This window comes from Giraffa tippelskirchi, chromosome 4 (genome assembly GCF_054371585.1).
Source record: "Giraffa tippelskirchi isolate mGirTip1 chromosome 4, T2T-mGirTip1v1.2.pri, whole genome shotgun sequence".
Classification (NCBI taxonomy): domain Eukaryota; kingdom Metazoa; phylum Chordata; class Mammalia; order Artiodactyla; family Giraffidae; genus Giraffa; species Giraffa tippelskirchi.
This window is the reverse complement of record NC_137278.1, coordinates 85,705,061-85,723,665: the sequence shown is the minus strand read 5'-3', so window position 1 is coordinate 85,723,665 and position 18,605 is coordinate 85,705,061. Positions and strand designations below refer to the sequence as shown.

General features: G+C 42.5%; 1 protein-coding gene across 37 annotated transcripts in view; it reads left to right on the top strand.

Annotated features, from left to right (window-relative positions):
- LTBP1 (latent transforming growth factor beta binding protein 1) overlaps nt 1–18,605 on the top strand; it is a 453,402-nt gene that overhangs the window by 428,012 nt on the left and 6,785 nt on the right. For all 37 annotated transcript variants that reach the window (XM_081590239.1, XM_081590236.1, XM_081590238.1 and 34 more), the window contains one exon: nt 18,265–18,387. In XM_081590239.1, the coding sequence (XP_081446365.1) occupies nt 18,265–18,387 (123 nt within the window). The remainder of the gene's footprint in view (nt 1–18,264; nt 18,388–18,605) is intronic.

Below are 18,605 nucleotides of genomic sequence, written 5' to 3'. Positions count from 1 at the left end.
CTTTAGCACAGTCAATGAAGCAGATGTTTTTGTGGAATTCTCTTGCTTTTTCTATGATCCAGCAGATGTTGGCAATTTGATCTCTGGTTCCTCTACCTTTTCTAAATCCAGCTTCAACATCTGGAATTTCATGGTTCATGTACTGCTGAAGCCTAGCTTGGAGAATTTTGAGCATTACTTTGCTAGCGTGTGAGATGAGTGCAACTGTGCGGTAGTTTGAACATTCTTTGGCGTGATTATAGAAGCTGGTAAATCCAAAATCTGTAGAGTGGCCTGATGCTGTGGAGGCCCAAAGAGAGCTGAGGTTCCAGGTCAGAAGCCATCAGGAAGAGCTGGTTTTGTAGAAGAAGCCCAGAGTGCAGAGGTGGTTGGGCAGTGGAATTCTCCTTCTCAGAGGAGGGCCAGTCTTTCTGTTCTAATTAAGCCATCAACCCATTGAAAGAGGCCTACCCACTTTATGGAGGGTAATTTGCTTTACTCAAACCCACCAATGTCAGTGTTAATCCCATTCCAGAAACACTCAAAATCATGATTTTAAAAAAATATTTATTTATTTTTATTTTATTGCTGCATGGCCTTTTCTCTGGTTGTGGCAAGCGGGGGTTACTCTCCGGTTGGGCTGTGTGGGCTTCTCACTGTGGTGGCTCCTCTTGTTGTGGAGCATGGGCTCTAGGGCACCCAAGCTTCAGTAGTTGCAATTCCCCAGCTCTGGAGCACAGGCTCAGTTGTGGTGCATGGGCTTAGCTGCCCCACAGCATGTGGGATCTTCTCCGACCAGGGATTGAACCTGCATCCTCCTGCATTGGCAGGTGGGTTCTTTACAACTGAGCCACCAGGGACACCTCAAAATAATGTTTGAACAATGACATCTGGGCACTCCATGGCCTGGCTGATTTAACACATAATATTAGCCTCAGACAGTAAAAGCGTCCGCCTGCAATGTGGGAGACCTGGGTTCGATCCCTGGGTTGGGAAGATCCCCTGGAGAAGGAAATGGCAACCCACTCCAGTACTCTTGCCTGGAAAATCTCATGGACAGAGGAGCCTGGTAGTCTACAGTCCATGGGGTCGCAAAGAGTCGGACACAACTGAGCAACTTCACTTTCTTTCTTTCATTAGCCATCACAACTGGGATTGGAAAAAAGATTGAGAACCAGCTAAAGAAAATATTTGCCTTTTGTAGACCTTTTGCAGTTCCCATTACCATCCTGTATAAATACATACTTAAGCAGGGGCCTTTATTTTCAGTTTGGAGCTAAGCATAGTTCCTTCTCCTTCCCCAGATGTATGCTGGAGAAGCGCAGGGAGGAGGTGGGACACTAAACACTCCGCCAGGAAAGAGACATTGGACTTGTGAAAGGGAGTGAATAAACAGGATGAATGACACAAAGGCCAGGCACAAAAATAGGGACTGTGCATGAGAAGAAGACTAGAAATGAAGCCAAAATATGGGTGTTTTTAAACATTGTCTTAGGCAGGTGCATTAGAGAAAGCCCTGAGCAAGTAAGTCCAGTTCAGGTTATGATCGCAGGGTAGACGTTGATTAAAAACATACTAGCAAAGGAAACATGGTTTGTCTCAGAGCAAGGAAAGTTAAAAGGCGGAGGTGGGGTGGACCTCTTATAAAGAGGGAAAAATTACTCTATTTCCTGCTGAACTGTTGGTGAATGAACTTGGGAGGAGTGTCCTGGAAGTGGACTGCAAACCCAGTTCCCTGCAGTGAGAGTGAGTCAGCAAGGGTCCGGGACGCCAGCTGAGGAGGACCAGCAGGGTGAAGCTGTTGTCTCAGTGGCCTCAACAGTATAGGACAGTTAAATGCGAGGGAGATTTGATGGACAGATGGAAAGCTGATAATAAGAACACTTCTGAAATTTTAGTTTGTGTATGGTTTGAACTTTGAAGTATCCATTTTATTCAAAGCTTATTTTCTTAAGAGCTGTATACTACATTGTAGTGCTAAGAAGGTATTTGGCCATGCTTTGTTACTGAAAATATTCTGACTGGAGGATAACTTGCATTATGAATATAATAGCACTGATCTATTAGGATCTTTATTGTAGAGCTAAAGTAGAGAAAATAAGACATGCCTGTAAAATGAACAGTGAAAGTTACTCAGTCGTGTCTGACTCTTTGCAACCCCATGGACTGTAGCCTGCCAGGCTCCTCTGTCCATGGAATTATCCAGGCCAGAATACTGGAGTGAGTAGCCATTCCATTCTCCAGGGTATCTTCCTGACCCAGGGATCAAACCAAATCGTATTACAAAAATCAACACTTTTATTTTTCATTAACAAGCAATCTAACTGATCTCAAATCAAATTTTTAGCCATTTAAAACTGAAATCAGAGATTATGAATAGGCATTCAATTTTCTAGAAATGCCTTTTGGGTGTTACCCTGAATGAGTTGATTTGGTCTTTAGTGAAAGCTTTACTTTCATGTATTTTAAATAAACTTTGCAGATAGCATTTCTCTCTCTTCACTAATAGTTGAAAGGTACTGTAAGAAAATGAACTGTGCTAAGTGGGACTATGAGAACAATCACTGTATGTAATTGCTTAAAGCCCTATTCTTTGTTTGAGGTTTTGAAGTCAAATAATGGTGTGTTTACTTTGACCCTTTCCTAATTGACCTTGTAAGACAACTATGGCTGGAGTAAAGCCACGGGCTGCCCATGCCTTTTATATGCTCACCTCATGACCAGAGTGAGCATGCCTGGCAGAGGAAGGATGAAGGAAAGTTTATCTCCTCTCCCTTCACGCAGATAGATTGTACCTCTTACTGACTGGGAGGAAAGCATCTAGGAAATGCTTAGGAAGTGAGTTGGCATAAGTCTGCAAGGAGCAGAAACTAGGATGATAATTGTTTTGCTCAGCATCAGTAACCCAGTGTCTTAAGAAAGAAATTACAAAAGATGAGCTCATGGGGAGGCTTGAGGGCACAAGAAGGCTTTCCTCTATGCTTCTGTCTGAGCTTCGGGTCTCAGTAGCTGTTGTGGACAGTTACACTGGTTGTACACTGTTCAACCCTAGAAGTTACCATTCACCACGTAATTAGTGCCTATCATAGTAGCCAAATAAGTCACTGACAGAAGGAAGAGCTACTAGGACTGTATCTGATTCTGAATCAGAGGGGCAGGTAAGAAGAGTCACTTCAGATGAAGATAAATGCAATATAAGAGCAAGTTATAAAACAAGAGTTACAGAGCTTAAAAGAGTTCAGTTTTGAGTTGCAGGTTTATTGCATTTCCTGTAAATAAGTGAAATACATATCTTTTCCACTTGCTGTGTGTGTGTGCTCTGTCTGATTCTTCTCAACCCAGGGGAGTGTAACCCGCCAGGCTCCTCTAGTGGTACTTTCACATTACATGAATTACCTAGACAGTGTTCTTCAAATGATGATTCAGCAACATATATATATTTCATAACCTTGAGATCTATACTTCTGGATATTAATCAAGAGAGTTTCGAACAGTTCAAAAACGTAAAGCACAATTATTTTTACCCTTAGAATTTAATAATTTAGTTTTATTTAAAAAAAAAACTTAATATTTTGAAATTTTATCCTGACTTGACTTTTGGAATATCATTACATTTCTCTGGACCCCAGTTTCCTCAGCAGGAAAATGAATGAGGTTAGACTGTCCATGTTTACCTACAGTGCAATCAATTTCATGATTGTCAGTCATCATATGGAAATGCCCATGTGAGCACCACGTGCAGGCAATAGTGCCCTCTGGTGGTTATTACCTCATATTACAGCCACAAGTTTCAGTGACAGATTTCAGTTCAGTTCAGTTGCTTGTGTCTGACTCTTTGTGACCCCATGGACTGCAGCACGCCAGGCTTCCCTGTTCATCACCAGCTCCCAGAGCTTGCTCAAACTCATGTCCATCGAGTTAGTGATGCCATCCAACCATCTCACCCCCTGTCCTCCCCTTCTCTTCCTGCCTTCAATCTTGCCCATTCCAGTGAGTCAGTTCTTTGCATCAGGTGGCCAAACTATTGGAATTTCAGCTTCAGCATCAGTCCTTCAAATGAATATTCAGGACTGATTTCCTTTAGGATGGACTGGTTTGATATCCTTGCAGTCCAAGGGATTCTCAAGAGTTTTCTCCAATACCATAGTTCAAAAGCATCAATTCTTCAGTGCTCAGATTTCTTTATGGTCCAACTCTCACACCCATACATGACTACTGGAAAAACCATAGCTTTGACTAGCTTTGCTTTGTCAGCAAAGTAATGTCTCTGCTTTTTAATACGCTGTCTAGGTTGGTTATAGCTTTTCTTCCAAGGAGGAAGCATCTTTTAATTTTATGGCTGAAGCCACCATCTGCAGTGATTTTGGAGCCCCCAAAATAAAGTCTGTCACTGTTTCTATTGTTTCCCCATCTGTTTACCATTAAGTGATGGGATGGGATGCCATGATCTTAGTTTTCTGAATGTTGAATTTTAAGCCAGCTTTTTCACTCTCCTCTTTCACTTTCAAGAGGCTCTTTAGTTCTTCTTCACTTTCTGCCATAAGTGTGGTGTCATCTGCATATCTGAGGTTATTGATATTTCTCCTGCCCATCTTGATTCCAGCTTGTGCTTCCTCCAGCCCAGCATTTTACATGATATATTCTGCATAAAAGTTAAATAAGCAGGGTGACAATATGCAGCCTTGACGTACTCCTTTCCCGATTTGGTACCAGTCTATTGTTCCATATCTGGTTCTAATTGTTGCTTCTTGACCTACATACAGATTTCTCAGGAGGCAGGTCAGGTGGTCTGGTATTCTCCTCTCTTGAAGAATTTCCCACAGTTTGTTGTGATCCACACAGTCAAAGGTTTTGGCATAGTCAATAAAGCAGTAGATGTTTTTTCTGGAATTCTCTTGCTTTTTCTATGATCCAATGGATATTGGTAATTTGATCTCTGGTTTCTCTGCCTTTTCTAAATCTAGCTTGAACATCTGGAAGTTCATGGTTCAAGTACTGTTGAAGCCTGGCTTGGAGAATTTTGGCATTACTTTGCTAGTGTGTGAGATGAATGCATTGTGCGGTAGTTTAAACATTCTTTGGCATTGCCTTTCTTTGGGATTGGAATGAAAACTGACCTTTTCCAGTCCTGTGGCCACTGCTGAGTTTTCCAAATTTGCTGGCATATTGAGTGCAGCACTTTCACAGCATCATCTTTTAGGATTTGAAATAGCTCAACTGGAATTCCATCACCTCCACTAGCTTTGTTCTTAGTGATTCTTCCTAAGGCCCACTTGACTTCACATTCCAGGATGTCTGGCTCTAGGTAAGTGATCACACCATCATGGTTATCTGGGTCATGAAGATCTTGTTTGTATAGTTTTTCTGTGTATTCTTGCCACCTCTTCTTAATATCTTCTGCTTCTGTTAGGTCCATACCATTTCTGTCCTTTATTGTGCCCATCTTTGCATGTATATTTCCCTTGGTATCTCTAATTTTCTTGAAGAGATCTCTAGTCTTTCCCATTCTGTTGTTTTCCTCTATTTCTTTGCATTGATCGCTGAGGAAGGCTTTCTTATCTCTCCTTGCTATTCTTTGGAACTCTGCATTCAGATGAGTATATCTTTCCTTTTCTTCTTTGCCTTTAGCTTCTCTTCTTTTCTTAGCTATTTGTAAGGTCTCCTCAGACAACCATTTTGCCTTTTTGCATTTCTTTTTCTTAGGGATGGTCTTGATCACTGCCTCCTGTATAATTGTCTTCCTAATATTTTGCAGGCTAATAGAAAAAATTTTCTGCTTGGAATTGTAGAATATGTAAGTTGAAAAGGACCTTAGAGATTAACTAGTCTTGTTTTCTCATTTTACCAATTAAAAGTAGAAAGGTTAGATGAATATTGGACTTTAAAGAATAAATTTTTTGTTTCTCTTATTTTTTAATTAGGGTTAAATGCACATGACGTGTTTTATAGTGAATAATTCAGTGGCATTAGTATATTCCCTATGTTGTGTAACCTCCCCCCCCCTTTTTTTTTTTTTTAGTATGTATTTGTTTTGGCTGCACTGGGTCTTAGTTGGGGCACATGGGATCTGCAGTCTTCGCTGTGGCATTCTGAGTCCTAGATCAGCTCTTGTGATGTAGTTCCCTGACCAGGGATTGAACCTAGGTCCCCTGCATTGGGAGTGCAGAGACTTAGCTACTGGATCACCAGGGAAGTTTCCCCGCTTTATTCTTAAGCACACACATAGCTCAAATTTTAAAAATAATTCTTACTTTGTTAATGCAAAAAATAAAAAATAAACATCATAATAAAACAAAATGTATTCCTTCCATATAATGTTTGTTTTTCCTAATTGTTGACTTCTCAGATTGTCACTTCAGAGTGGTACTTAACGAGTAAGAAAGGAGGACACGAAACGGCTCATATGTCCTTCCAGTTGGAAAAATATGAAATAGATCAGCTTAGAAAATTAACATGTTGAACTTTTCTCCCATTTGCTTGTTCATTGTATTGTCCAGGCTTGTCTCGTATCAAATTTTAGAAGTTATGTCATTGCTAATTTCTCTTGAGATTGCCTCAAGGCAAGATTTAATGTTTTATTTCCAAAGTCCTATTTACTTAGAAATGGGGGAAACCTTTCATGCAGGCCTTCATAAGAAATTCGTAAGTTATCAATCATTATTTTAAGGTCTTTATGTGTGGCATAATTTAATGCTATTACAAGTCTATAAATGTTGAACCCAGGTTTTAGAAATAATTTCTAAACGGAGCCTCCATTTTTTTGGCATTCATACCCAACAAATCTCTGTCTCCAGTTAGAGTCTGGCTACATAAACAGCAATGTGATGGAAAATGCTGAGAGTGACTGAACTTGGAAGGAGCAGCACTAGGTGACGGTCGGGGGTGGAGGAACTTGATTGGTCTAAGGCCTGTGAGTTTGCTTAGAGCCTTAGCATTCACAGGACTCCCGCAGAATACAAACCCTGCCAAGACTTTAGACTTCATTACTTCCCTGTCCTCGACAAGTACAGTTTAATTGAACATTAAGCAATTTGATCTCTTTCACCTAATAAATCGAGCACATTCAATAAACATAAATCTTGCTAATGATAAAGCTGACCCTGGTGGGGCTGAGCTCATCAACATTCATGGTTATTACTCTCCCTGGAATTAGAGTCACAGATGCTTATTAACAAACTGAGTACTCACCTGATGCTTACAGTCTTAGGAATGTATTTAATAATTTTCTTCTCAGGGTTTCAGAAGGGCAGCTGTGGAACAGAAAGATCGTGGTTTTGCAGACAGACTAAGAGTCAAATCCTTCAACTAAACTAGGACAGTTCTGCTGTAAACTTTAGCTTTCTTATTGGAAAAAAAGGAGCTAATTACAGTTATTGCATAAGATTCTGAGATTTAAAGGGAAAAGTGTGTGATTCTGCTTCTCTGGCAGTCCAGTGGTTACGATTCCACGCTTCCATTGCAGGTGGTATGGGTTCAATCTCTGGTTGTGGAACTGAGATCCTGTATGCTATGCAGTGTGACCAAAAAAATAAATAAAGGCGAAAGTGTGTGCAAAAGTATATAGCACCTGGCACACAGGTGGTATAATAATAGTGCAAGTTAACTAACTTTCCCTTTTTTTTTTTTTGACTGTCCTTTAGCAGGGATCTGTAGTAGGCAGTGTTTACATAGTCCTTTCATTTTCCCGAGGCTTTCTTATCCATTTGATTTGCCTGGGACTCTGAGGTACCATCCCTCCTCTTCTTCACCTGGCTGACCCGCTTCCTGTAGATGCTCGCCTCCAAGGTGAAACCTTCCCCAGCTCTTCCTGACTGACTCCAGGCATTGCCTCTCCTTCCTGCATTGTTGCGTATGTCAGCATCCTGTTATTTTATCCTTCCTGTTCCTCCCAAACCCTTCTGCCTGTTAATATTCTTAGCCTCTGGTTGGATGAGTGAGTGAGTCAATCACTGAATGAAACAATGAATTTCCTTTAATGCTTCTAAGGCAGAGTACCATAATCTATGTACAGTAGACAAGCTCAGAGAAAGGTATCCAGTCCAAAGAACAGGAAGCAGTCGGAGTAGAACTCAGGGCTTTTGACTCCAGGTCCTTTCTCTTTTTAGGATACCCAGTTTTCTCTCCAACTCAGCAAGCTCTGATGTCAGAAAAGCAGAGTTGCTGTCTGTTCAGCAGGCACTGTTGGTGAGAGTTTACTCTCTGAGAATGAGCATAAGCAGACAGATGTCTTAATTCCACAAGGTGTGGCACTGCCAGGATAATCCTCTTTGATGTTCCTTCCTCTGTCCTCAGTATTGGACAGTATGTTCTGTAAATGGTCAACATTTATCTAATTCCATCAGTTCAGTTCAGTTGCTCAGTTGTGTCCGACTCTTTGCGACCCCATGAATTGCAGCACGCCAGGCCTCCCTGTCCATCACCAACTCCCGGAGTCTACCCAAACCCATGTTCATCGAGTCGGTGATGCCATCCAACCATCTCATCCTCTGTCATCCCCTTCTCCTCCCGCCCCCAATCCTACCCAGCATTAGGGTCTTTTCCAATGAGTCAACCCTTCGCATGAGGTGGCCAAAGTATTGGAGTTTCAGCTTCAACATCAGACCTTCCAATGAACACCCAAGATTGATCTCTTTTAGGATGGATTGATTGGATCTCCTTGCAGTCCAAGGGACTCTCAAGAGTCTTCTCCAACACCACGGTTCAAAAGCATCAATTCTTCGGCACTCAGCTTTCTTCACCGTCCAACTCTCACATCCGTACATGACTACTGGAAAAACCATAGCCTTCACTAGACGGACCTTTGTCGACAAAGTAATGTCTCTGCTTTTTAATATGCTGTCTAGGTTGGTCATAACTTTCCTTCCAAGGAGTAAGCGTCTTTTAATTTCATGGCTGCAGTCACCATCTGCGGTGATATTGGAGTCCAAAAAAATAAAGTCAGCCACTGTTTCCACTGTTTCCCCATCTATTTGCCATGAAGTGATGGGACCAGATGCCACGATCTTAGTTTTCTGAATGTTGAACTTTAAGCCAACTTTTTCACTCTCCTCTTTCACTTTCATCAAGAGGCTCTTAGGTTCTTCTTCACTTTCTGCCATAGGGGTGGTATCATCTGCATATCTGAGGTTATTGATATTTCTCCCAGCAATCTTGATTCCAGCTTGTGCTTCCTCCAGCCCAGCATTTCTCATGTTGTATTCTGCATATAAGTTAAATAAGCAGGGTGACAATATATAGCTTTGATGTACTCCTTTTCCTATTTGGAACCAGTCTGTTGTTCCATGTCCAGTTCTAGCTGTTGCTTCCTGACGTGCATACAGGTTTCTCAAGAGGCAGATCAGGTGGCCTGGTATTCCCATCTCTTTCAGAATTTTCCACAGTTTATTGTGATCCACATAGTCAAAGGTTTTGGCATAGTCAATAAAGCAGAAATAGATGTTTTTCTAGAACTCTCTTGCTTTTTATGATCCAGCGGATGTTGGCAATTTAATCTCTGGTTCCTCTGCCTTTTCTAAAACCAGCTTGAACATCTGCAAGTTTCTGGTTCACGTATTGCTGAAGCCTGGCTTGGAGAATTTTGAGCATTACTTTACTAGCGTGTGAGATGAGTGCAATTGTGTAGTAGTTTGAGCATTCTTTGGCATTGCCTTTCTTTGGGATTGGAATGAAAACTGACCTTTTCCAGTCCTGTGGCCACTGCTGAGTTTTCCAAATTTGCTGCCATATTGACTGCAACACTTTCACAGCATCATCTTTTAGGATTTGAAATAGCTCAGCTGGAATTCTATCACCACCACTAGCTTTGTTCTTAGTGATTCTTCCTAAGGCCCACTTGACTTCACATTCCAGGATGTCTGGCTCTAGGTGAGTGATCACACCATCATGATTATCTGGGTCATGAAGATCTTTTTTGTACAGTTCTTCTGTGTATTCTTGCCACCTCTTCTTAATATCTTCTGCTTCTGTTAGGTCCATACCATTTCTGTCCTTTATTGAGCCCATCTTTGCATGAAATGTTTGCTTGGTATCTCTAATTTTCTTGAAGAGATCTCTAGTCTTTCCCATTCTATTATTTTCCTCTGTTTCTTTGCATTGATCACTGAAGAAGGCTTTCTTACCTCTCCTTGCTATTCTTTGGAACTCTGCATTCAAATGGGTATATCTTTCCTTTTCTCCTTTGCTTTTGGTTTCTCTTCTTTTCACAACTATTTGTAAGGCCTCCTTAGACAGCCATTTTGCCTTTCTTTTTTTTGGGAATGGTCTTGCTCCCTGTCTCCTGTACAATGTCACGAACCTCCTTCCATAGTTCATCAGGCACTCTGTCTATCAGATCTAATCCCTTGAATCTATTTGTCACTTCCACTGTGTAAATTTAAGGGATTTGATTTAGGTCATACCTGAATGGTCTAGTGGTTTTCCTTACTTTCTTCAATTTAAGTCTGAATCTGGCAATAAGCAGTTCATGATCTGATCCTCACTCAGCTCCTGGTCTTGTTTTTGCTGACTGTATAGAGCTTCTCCATCTTTGGCTGCAAAAAATATAATCAGTCTGATTTCAGTGTTGACCATCTGGTGATGTCCACATGTAGAGTCTACTCTTGTGTTGGTGGAAGAGGGTGTTTGCTATGACCAGTGCGTTCTCTTGGCAAAACTCTATTAGCCTTTGCCCTGCTTCATTCTGTACTCCAAGGCCAAATTTGCCTGTTACGCCAGGTGTTTCTTGACTTCCTACTTTTGCGTTCCAGTCCACTATAATGAAAAGGACAAATTTTTGGTCATTAGTTCTAAAAGGTCTTGTAGGTCTTCATAGAACCGTTCAAGTTCAGCTTCTTCAGCATTACTGGTCAGGGCATAGACTTGGATTACTGTGATATTGAATGGTTTGCCTTGGAAACGAACAGAGATCATTCTGTCGTTTTTGAGATTGCATCCGAAATTGCATTTCGGCCTCTTTGTTGACTATTATGGCTACTCCTTTTCTTCTAAGGGATTCCTGCCCACAGTAGTAGATATAATGGTCATCTGAGTTAAATTCACCCGTTCCAGTCCATCTTAGTTCGCTGATTCCTAGAATGTCGATGTTCACTCTTGCCATCTCCTGTTTGACCACCTCCAAATTGCCTTGATTCATGGACCTAACATTCCAGGTTCCTATGCGATATTGCTCTTTATAGCATTGGACCTTGCTTCTATCACCAGTCACATCCACAACTGAGTGTTGTTTTTGCTTTGGCTCCATCCCTTCATTCTTTCTGGAGTTATTTCTCCACTGATCTCCAGTAGCATATTGGGCACCTACTGACCTGGGGAGTTCATCTTTCAGTGTCCTATCTTTTTGCCTTCTCATACTGTTCATGGGGTTCTCAAGGCAAGAACACTGAAGTGGTTTGCCATGCTCTTCTCCAGTGGACCACATTCTGTCAGACCTCTCCACCATGACCCATCCGTCTTGGGTGGCCCCACCCAGCAAGGCTTAGTTTCATTGAATTAGACAAGGCTGTGGTCCATGTGATCAGATTGGCTAGTTTTCTGTGATTGTGGTTTCAGTCTGTCTGCCCTCTGATGCCCTTTCAGCACCTACCGTCTTACTTGGGTTTCTCTTACCTTGGACGTGAGGTATCTCTTTATGGCTGCTCCAGCAAAGTGCAGCTGCTGCTTCTTACCTTGGACATGGGGTAGCTCCTCTTGGCTGCTCTTGTCCACACAGCTGCTGCTCCTTACTTCTCCTTTATTTGAAAATGATGCCCTTGAAATTTCAGAGCACTCGGTTTTCACCCCTGTGTGTGGAAAACAAAATACAGCCTCTTCATCATTTCTCAAAGCAGCTGAATTTAATCTGCCTCAGTCAGAGACTTCACCTCCCAGTGTCCTCACGTGCCAGAATGGCGTTGTGATGTGTGACTGTCCAGACCAGCCCTGCAGATGTGTCATCAGGAATGGAGATGTCCTGCCAGGATATGTGCTTCCTATTGCTGTAGACAGTGGGGGCCTCAGCCCTCCTGACTCCAGGGTGCAATATTTTAACTTTTTTTTTCCAATTTAAAATTAAAGCGGCACCGTGTGTCATGTGAATCTGCCATGGCAGAGAGATGAGTGTGAGCCATGGCCTGGAGCTTGTTTAGACCACGTGGTGGTGGCCCACACCATCCCATGTGTGTCATTCAAAGCTCTGATCAAGAGCTTAACAGCTGTGCCTACCAAGGTGAGGAGTGCAGTGAGTGGGGCTTTGAGGTGTGACTACTCCCACTTCTCCTTCTTTTCACACTCACATTTGGCTAGATCTTGGATGGACAGGTATAGTGTCCCCGAAACGGCACTTGCAAAAAAAAAAAAAAGAAATCCTTATCATCACAGTTAGGGAATTCAAGGTTAAGATTTGTTTTGTTAAATCTTGACAAATAATTGTCTATTTGTCTAAAAATTATTTTAAAGAACAGCCTGCTTTCTTTACTTTGGAGGTCTTATTTCGATGAGACCTCCATAGGTACAGATTGATTTTTTTTTTCTCCTGTTAATCTGTCTTGTATCAAGTTAATTATTAGACCAGTCAAATGAATTCAAGAGGGGCAGTGGGAAAATTTCCCCTTCCCCAGCAATGGCTTTTTACCATAAAATTTTTAATTGAAATGTATAAAATGAAAAGGATTATTCTTTTAAAAGTAGAGAGTAAACAAAGCAATCCAGATCATAATGTGACTCTCTAGAGATGGTACATTGACTTTTCATAAAGTAGTGGAATAAAATTTTGCTTGTGTTCATCATAATAAAAAAGAAATGACTTTTGCCTTACAAAGTACAAGCTCTTTCTTTGCATTTAGCCCCAGACAACTAGGTCGTGCTTAACTAGGTGCTTAATTTGTTGTTGTGCTTGTTGTTTTTCAAATCTGTATTTATTTGGCTGCGCTGGGTCTTAGTTGCATCATGCAGGATCTTCAATCTTTGTTGCACCATATGAACTCTTAAGTAAGGCGTACTCTTAAGTACCCTGCTTAAATAAGGGATATCTTGCAGAAGGAAAAAGACTTTAGGGACAAAAAAAAAATCTGTTCATTTTTACATGTTGAACTGGATGAAGTGGCAGCCAAGAGATTCTCAAGGGCTCCCATCAGGAGTTGTGGAAATTCAGAGATCTGCTGTTCCTGGGCTCCATGCCCTCAGCCAACCACAACTCACTGCCTCCCCAAACTGGACTGTAGCCATGACCCAACCCTAGGGATGAAGAAGGCGAAGTACCTCCAAGCTTAATGGGTTCTGGTTGTGGCTTGGGATGCTCAGAGACCCAGCCCATATTAGAAAGGTGCATGTGCCCAGATCTTGAAAGTGATGCCTTACCCAGGACTCACTAGAAAATTCCATGATATTCCAGTTGGTCCCTTAGAAGATAATGAGAAACCTGCTGGCTACTTGAGGCATTTCTGAAAGGTTCAGTCATATACTGCTGCTGCTGCTAAGTCACTTCAGTCGTGTCCAACTCTGTACGACCCCATAGACGGCAGCCCACCAGGCTCTGCCATCCCTGGGATTCTCCAGGCAAGAACACTGGAGTGGGTTGCCATTTCCTTCTCCAGTGCGTGAAAGTGAAAAGTGAAAGTGAAGTTGCTCAGTCGTGTCCGACTCCTAGCGACCCCATGGACTGCAGCCTACCAGGCTCCTCCATCCATGGGATTTTCCAGGCAAGAGTACTGGAGTGGGGTGCCATTGCCTTCTCTGCAGGCATACACTAACAACTGCTGAACAACAGTTTTCCCCCTGTATTATGTGTTCTATTGGTCTGGTGTTAAAATGTGCTGTTGTTCATACCTTATCACTGTCTGACCAAGTGATCAGATTTTCCTAAGCAGTCATTAGTTTTTGAGATGAAATGCATGAGGACGTCTTCTCTATTTACTGAGTTGGAGTTTCCCTGCATCTATTTAAGAATTCTTGATCTTGAAACAATATCTGAAAACAGCTGGAGGCTGTGCTTTCACTGCTCTTAATTTCTTGTGCAATTCTTAGACCATTGACAACTACCTTTAAAGTTTTGCTAACACTAAAATTTCTATCAGTCATTCTATCATTGAAAATCCTCATTTATTTCCAGATGTTCAGCAGGGCCTCGAGTGATTTTTACCTAAAGAGAAAAAACTGTAACCTCCATTTTCTTGGTTCTTCAGAATTCATGAACAATTACGTAACATCTCACTTTTTAAAATACCTATTTTTTGTTTGGCTGCACTGGGTCTTAGTTGTGGCACATGAGATCTTTGACCTTCCTTGTGGCATATGGGCTCTTTTAGTTCTGGTATGCAGAATCTTTAGTTGTGGCATGTGAACTCTTAGTTGCAGCATGTGGGATCTAGTTCCCTGACCAGGGATGTAATCCACACCTCCTGCATTAGGAGTGTGGAGTCTTAGCCACTGGACTACCAGGGAAGTCCCTCATCTCATTTTTAAAACAGAGGCAAACAGGAATTATCCCCGTGTGACAGATGTGGAAACTGAAACTTTCCCACAACTGCTAAGCTGGAAAGTTATGTAGCACAATCAGAACTTGAGCTCCCGCTTCTGCCTTGGAAGCCCATGTTCTTTCCATTACTCCCTGTTCATGTCAACCTTGACCCTGGCCAAGAATGAGAGCAGATGTGTGCAATGGGAGAGGCAGCATGGGTGGATTAGAACAGACCCATTCATGTGCCCAGAAAAATAACTCAAAATGCATGTCCCGGTGTTGATGGGACTGCAGCTCATCTTCAAGTACAAAAGAGTACATCTAACACAGAAGTGATGTTTTGAAAACTGACCAGAACTACCTTGACATCTGGCTTGTTAATGTGTTAGAGAAGGTGAAGCAGCAAAGGACAATAAGTTCTAGAAAGCTGAGAGAAAAACACGTATCCAGGGATGGAGGGAAGGAGGATGCAGCAAACACCAAAGGTCCCCCTCACCCACATTACCGTCCTCTGCTTCCCTTTGCAGCCTGGGTCACATTCAGAGCCTTTCTTAAGGACCAGTTGGTGGTCCCCAAACACAGCTCACAGGTTGCTTTTGTGATGCCTTTGGGTTTTCGTTGTTGTCCATTTGCTAAGTTGGGTCTGACTCACTGCGACCCCATGGACTGCAGCACACCAGGCTTCACTGTCCTTCACCATCTTCCAGAGTTTGCTCAAATTTCTGTCCATTGTGTTGGTGGTACTACCTAACCATCTCATCCTCTGCTGCCCTCTTCTCCTTTGGCCTTCGGTCTTCCCAGTATCCAGGTCTTTTCCACTGAGTTGGCTCCTCTCAGGTTGCCCAAGTATTTAGAGCTTCAGCATCAGTCCTTCCAATGAATATTCAGGATTGATTTCCTTTAGGATTGACTGGTTGGATTTCCTTGTAGTCCAAAGGACTCTCAAGAGTCTTCTCCAGCACCACAATTCCAAAGCATTAATTCTTCAGCGTACACCCTTCTATATGTCCAACTCTTACATCTGTACATGACTACTGGAAAAAACAGTGTTGACTATATGGACCTTTGTTGGCAAAATGAAGTCTCTCCTTTTTAATACAGTGTCTAGGTTTGTCTTAGCTTTTCCTCCAAGGAGCAAGCATCTTTTAATTTCGTGCCTGCAGCCACCATCTGGAGTGATTTTGGAGCCAAAAAGATAAAATCTGCCATTCTTTTCATTTTTCCCCATCTATTTGCCATGAAGTGACAGGACCAGATGCCATGACCTTAGTTCTCTGAATGTTGAGTGTTAAGCCAGCTTTTTCACTCTCTTGTTTTACCTTCATCAAGAGACTCTTTAGTTCCTCTTCACTGCCTTCGGGTAAGTGCTTTTTAAAATCCCAAATAGCTTCTATGAGGTAAATCGTGCTCGTGAAGCACTACCTTTTCCAGGAAGCTGTTCCTAACCCATAGGAACTGAAGTCCGTTCCTCCTCCACTCCTCCCTCATTTGATCCCTTCCTTTTTTGATGTTAGATGGTGAGAGTCTGGAGGGTGGAGGCTGCATGGTCTAGGGGAAAAGCCACAGGCTTCAGACCTGACCGCCAGGTGCTGGAGAGGAGTGTGCTGCTCAGCCGCCTCTGGACTGCTGCTGCTGCTGCTAAGTTGCTTCAGTCGTGTCCAACTCTGTGCGACCTCATAGACAGCAGCCCACCAGGCCCCGCCATCCCTGGGATTCTCCAGGCAAGAACACTGGAGTGGGTTGCCATTTCCTTCTCCAATGCATGAAAGTGAAAAGTGAAAGTGAAGTCGCTCAGTCATGTCCGACTCTTCACGACCCCATGGACTGCAGCCTACCAGGCTCCTCCATCCATGGGATTTTCCAGGCAAGAGTACTGGAGTGGGGTGCCATTGCCTTCTCCGCGTCTCTGGACTAGGTTTACAAAATACGAACGTGAATTAATTTTAATATCTACTCGTGTTCACAGCTGTTGCTTGCATATAAAATCTTGAGTCTCCCTTTCAGATGTACAACAAATGTATATAAAAAGACATGAGAGAACAGGAATGATCTCAGTGTGTCAAACTTGTAAACACTTCTGCAATCTTGCCCTCGCAGGGAAATCCTTTATTCTTCCCTTTCAGACTCTAAGCAGAACTGACAACGATTTGTGTTCTCTTTGAAGCTTTATTTTTGTGAGTCAAGGGTCTTTTTCCAGGTTTAGCTTTTTCCTTAATAAAATTAATACTTCTCATGAAATGATTTCATGGAAGAGTGTGTGGGAAGTCTCGGTGGGTGGGGGTGGGGGGTGTTGTTCCTGGAATGCTTCCCACAAGGAGAGTTTGTAAGAAGGGACAACCATAATCCTGCCATGTCTAGTGGTTCAGAGTCATTTCTGGCTTTACAATCCCTTCTTTCACTTTAGGAGAGAATGTGTAGGTGTGTACACATATGCATGCATGTGCATACACACCCACACACCTTTGACCCCTTTAAGGAGGGGTGATGGAATAAAGCCTTGAGAATTCACCCTCTTGCATCAGTGCTTTTCTTTAGTTTTATTACAGAAGGAAGCAAAATAGAGGAAAACTCCTCCAATCTGTGGTCCAGGCAAGTGTGGCTGTCGCCTGTGTGGCTGCCCTAAGAGTATCCAGCCAGTCCTGGGGCTGGCTGACCTGCAGCTCTCAGTTCTGGTAGAGCTGTTAATGTCTGGGGAGCCTCAGAATTTTCACCAACTGCTAGATGAGTCCTCAGGCAGTATAGATTTTGTAAAATGTGCATTCAGAACATGAAGCTGTCTCTTCTAAAGCTTCCCTTTCTAGATCTTCTGAATAATTCTGCTCCAATATACAGGAAAGAGCCTGAGAACATGAAATGCAATGAAAATGTGCTCACCCCATGACAAATGGAGAGCCAAGAGCCCATGTGCTGGGTGGGTCCAGTGAGAAGGACTAAAGGAGGGGTTTAAGTTGGCCGTGGAGAAGGGAAAATGGGCTCAAGAAGTGGTAACTGCAGATGAATTTAGCTAAGGTGCAGAAGAGGCAAGGACGGGGATTACAGAGGAGCTGCGATAGGTGTAGGAGAGGAAGAAAGAAATGGTAAGTGTACAACCTTGAGCTGCCAGACTGAGGTCAAGTAGGGTGCTGCCTCATACCAGCTGTCATTTAACCACTCTGTGCTTCTATTTCCTATTGATAAAATGTGGATAATAGTAGGTTTTCGTAGGGTGGTGTAAATATTTTAGTGAATTAATGTTTTAAGTGCTTAAAACAGTATCTGGCACAGAGCAGACATTATACAACTATTAGCTATTAGTACTAGAACCATTACTTCATTATCACTGTTATAATGATCACTGGTATGATTAAGGACCAGGTCTTGAGTGGAGAAGTATAATCATAGCCACTAAATTCAAATGGTACTCAGTAGCATCCTTGCTTGGTTGTGTCTCATTTTTGGATCACCAGAAATGCATTTTGTTTTTTTTTTTATCTGTTTCCAGTGAGTGGGAAAATGTGTATCTGTAAGAATGACTGTTTTATACATTTAAAATGTTTTGATGAAAACACCTGATGGGTTTAGATAAAGCCATTCTTCCAAAGGCTTGCTGCACTCTCCGATGGTTCGATTTTTCAGTTCTTTACTCTCCTGGGATGCATTCTACCAACTGTTCAGCTACTACTGGCATCTACTGTTCAGAAGCTTAATTGTGCTGTAGAGTATGAATTGTATGTGGGTGTGCAGAGCACCCATAAAGGATATTGAGATGTCCCAGGATCGGGGGTGTGCATGGGAGGCAGGGGCACACAGTGGGTGAACGCATCCAAGTGTGAGCAAACAGTGATGGTGTGTCACGGTTGTCATGTCCTTCGTAGATGACTATGCCCAGCTGTGTAACATCCCCGTCACGGGACGCCGGCGGCCATATGGACGGGATGCCTTGGTTGACTTCAATGAACAGTATGCTCCCGAAGCTGATCCCTACTTCGTTCAGGACCGTAAGCAACATTTTTTTAGTTACTCTGAAACTAAATTGTGGTTTTGAAGTTTAGTCAGTGGTTCTCAAAATGCAGTGCCTGGGAACTTGTAAGAAATGCAGATTTGTGGGCAATGCTATAGACCTGCTGAATCAGAAGCTAGGGTGAGACCCACCCTCTGAGTCATCCTTATGGACGCTCAAGTTTGAGAACCACCAGATCATATTAAGAGTCTCACT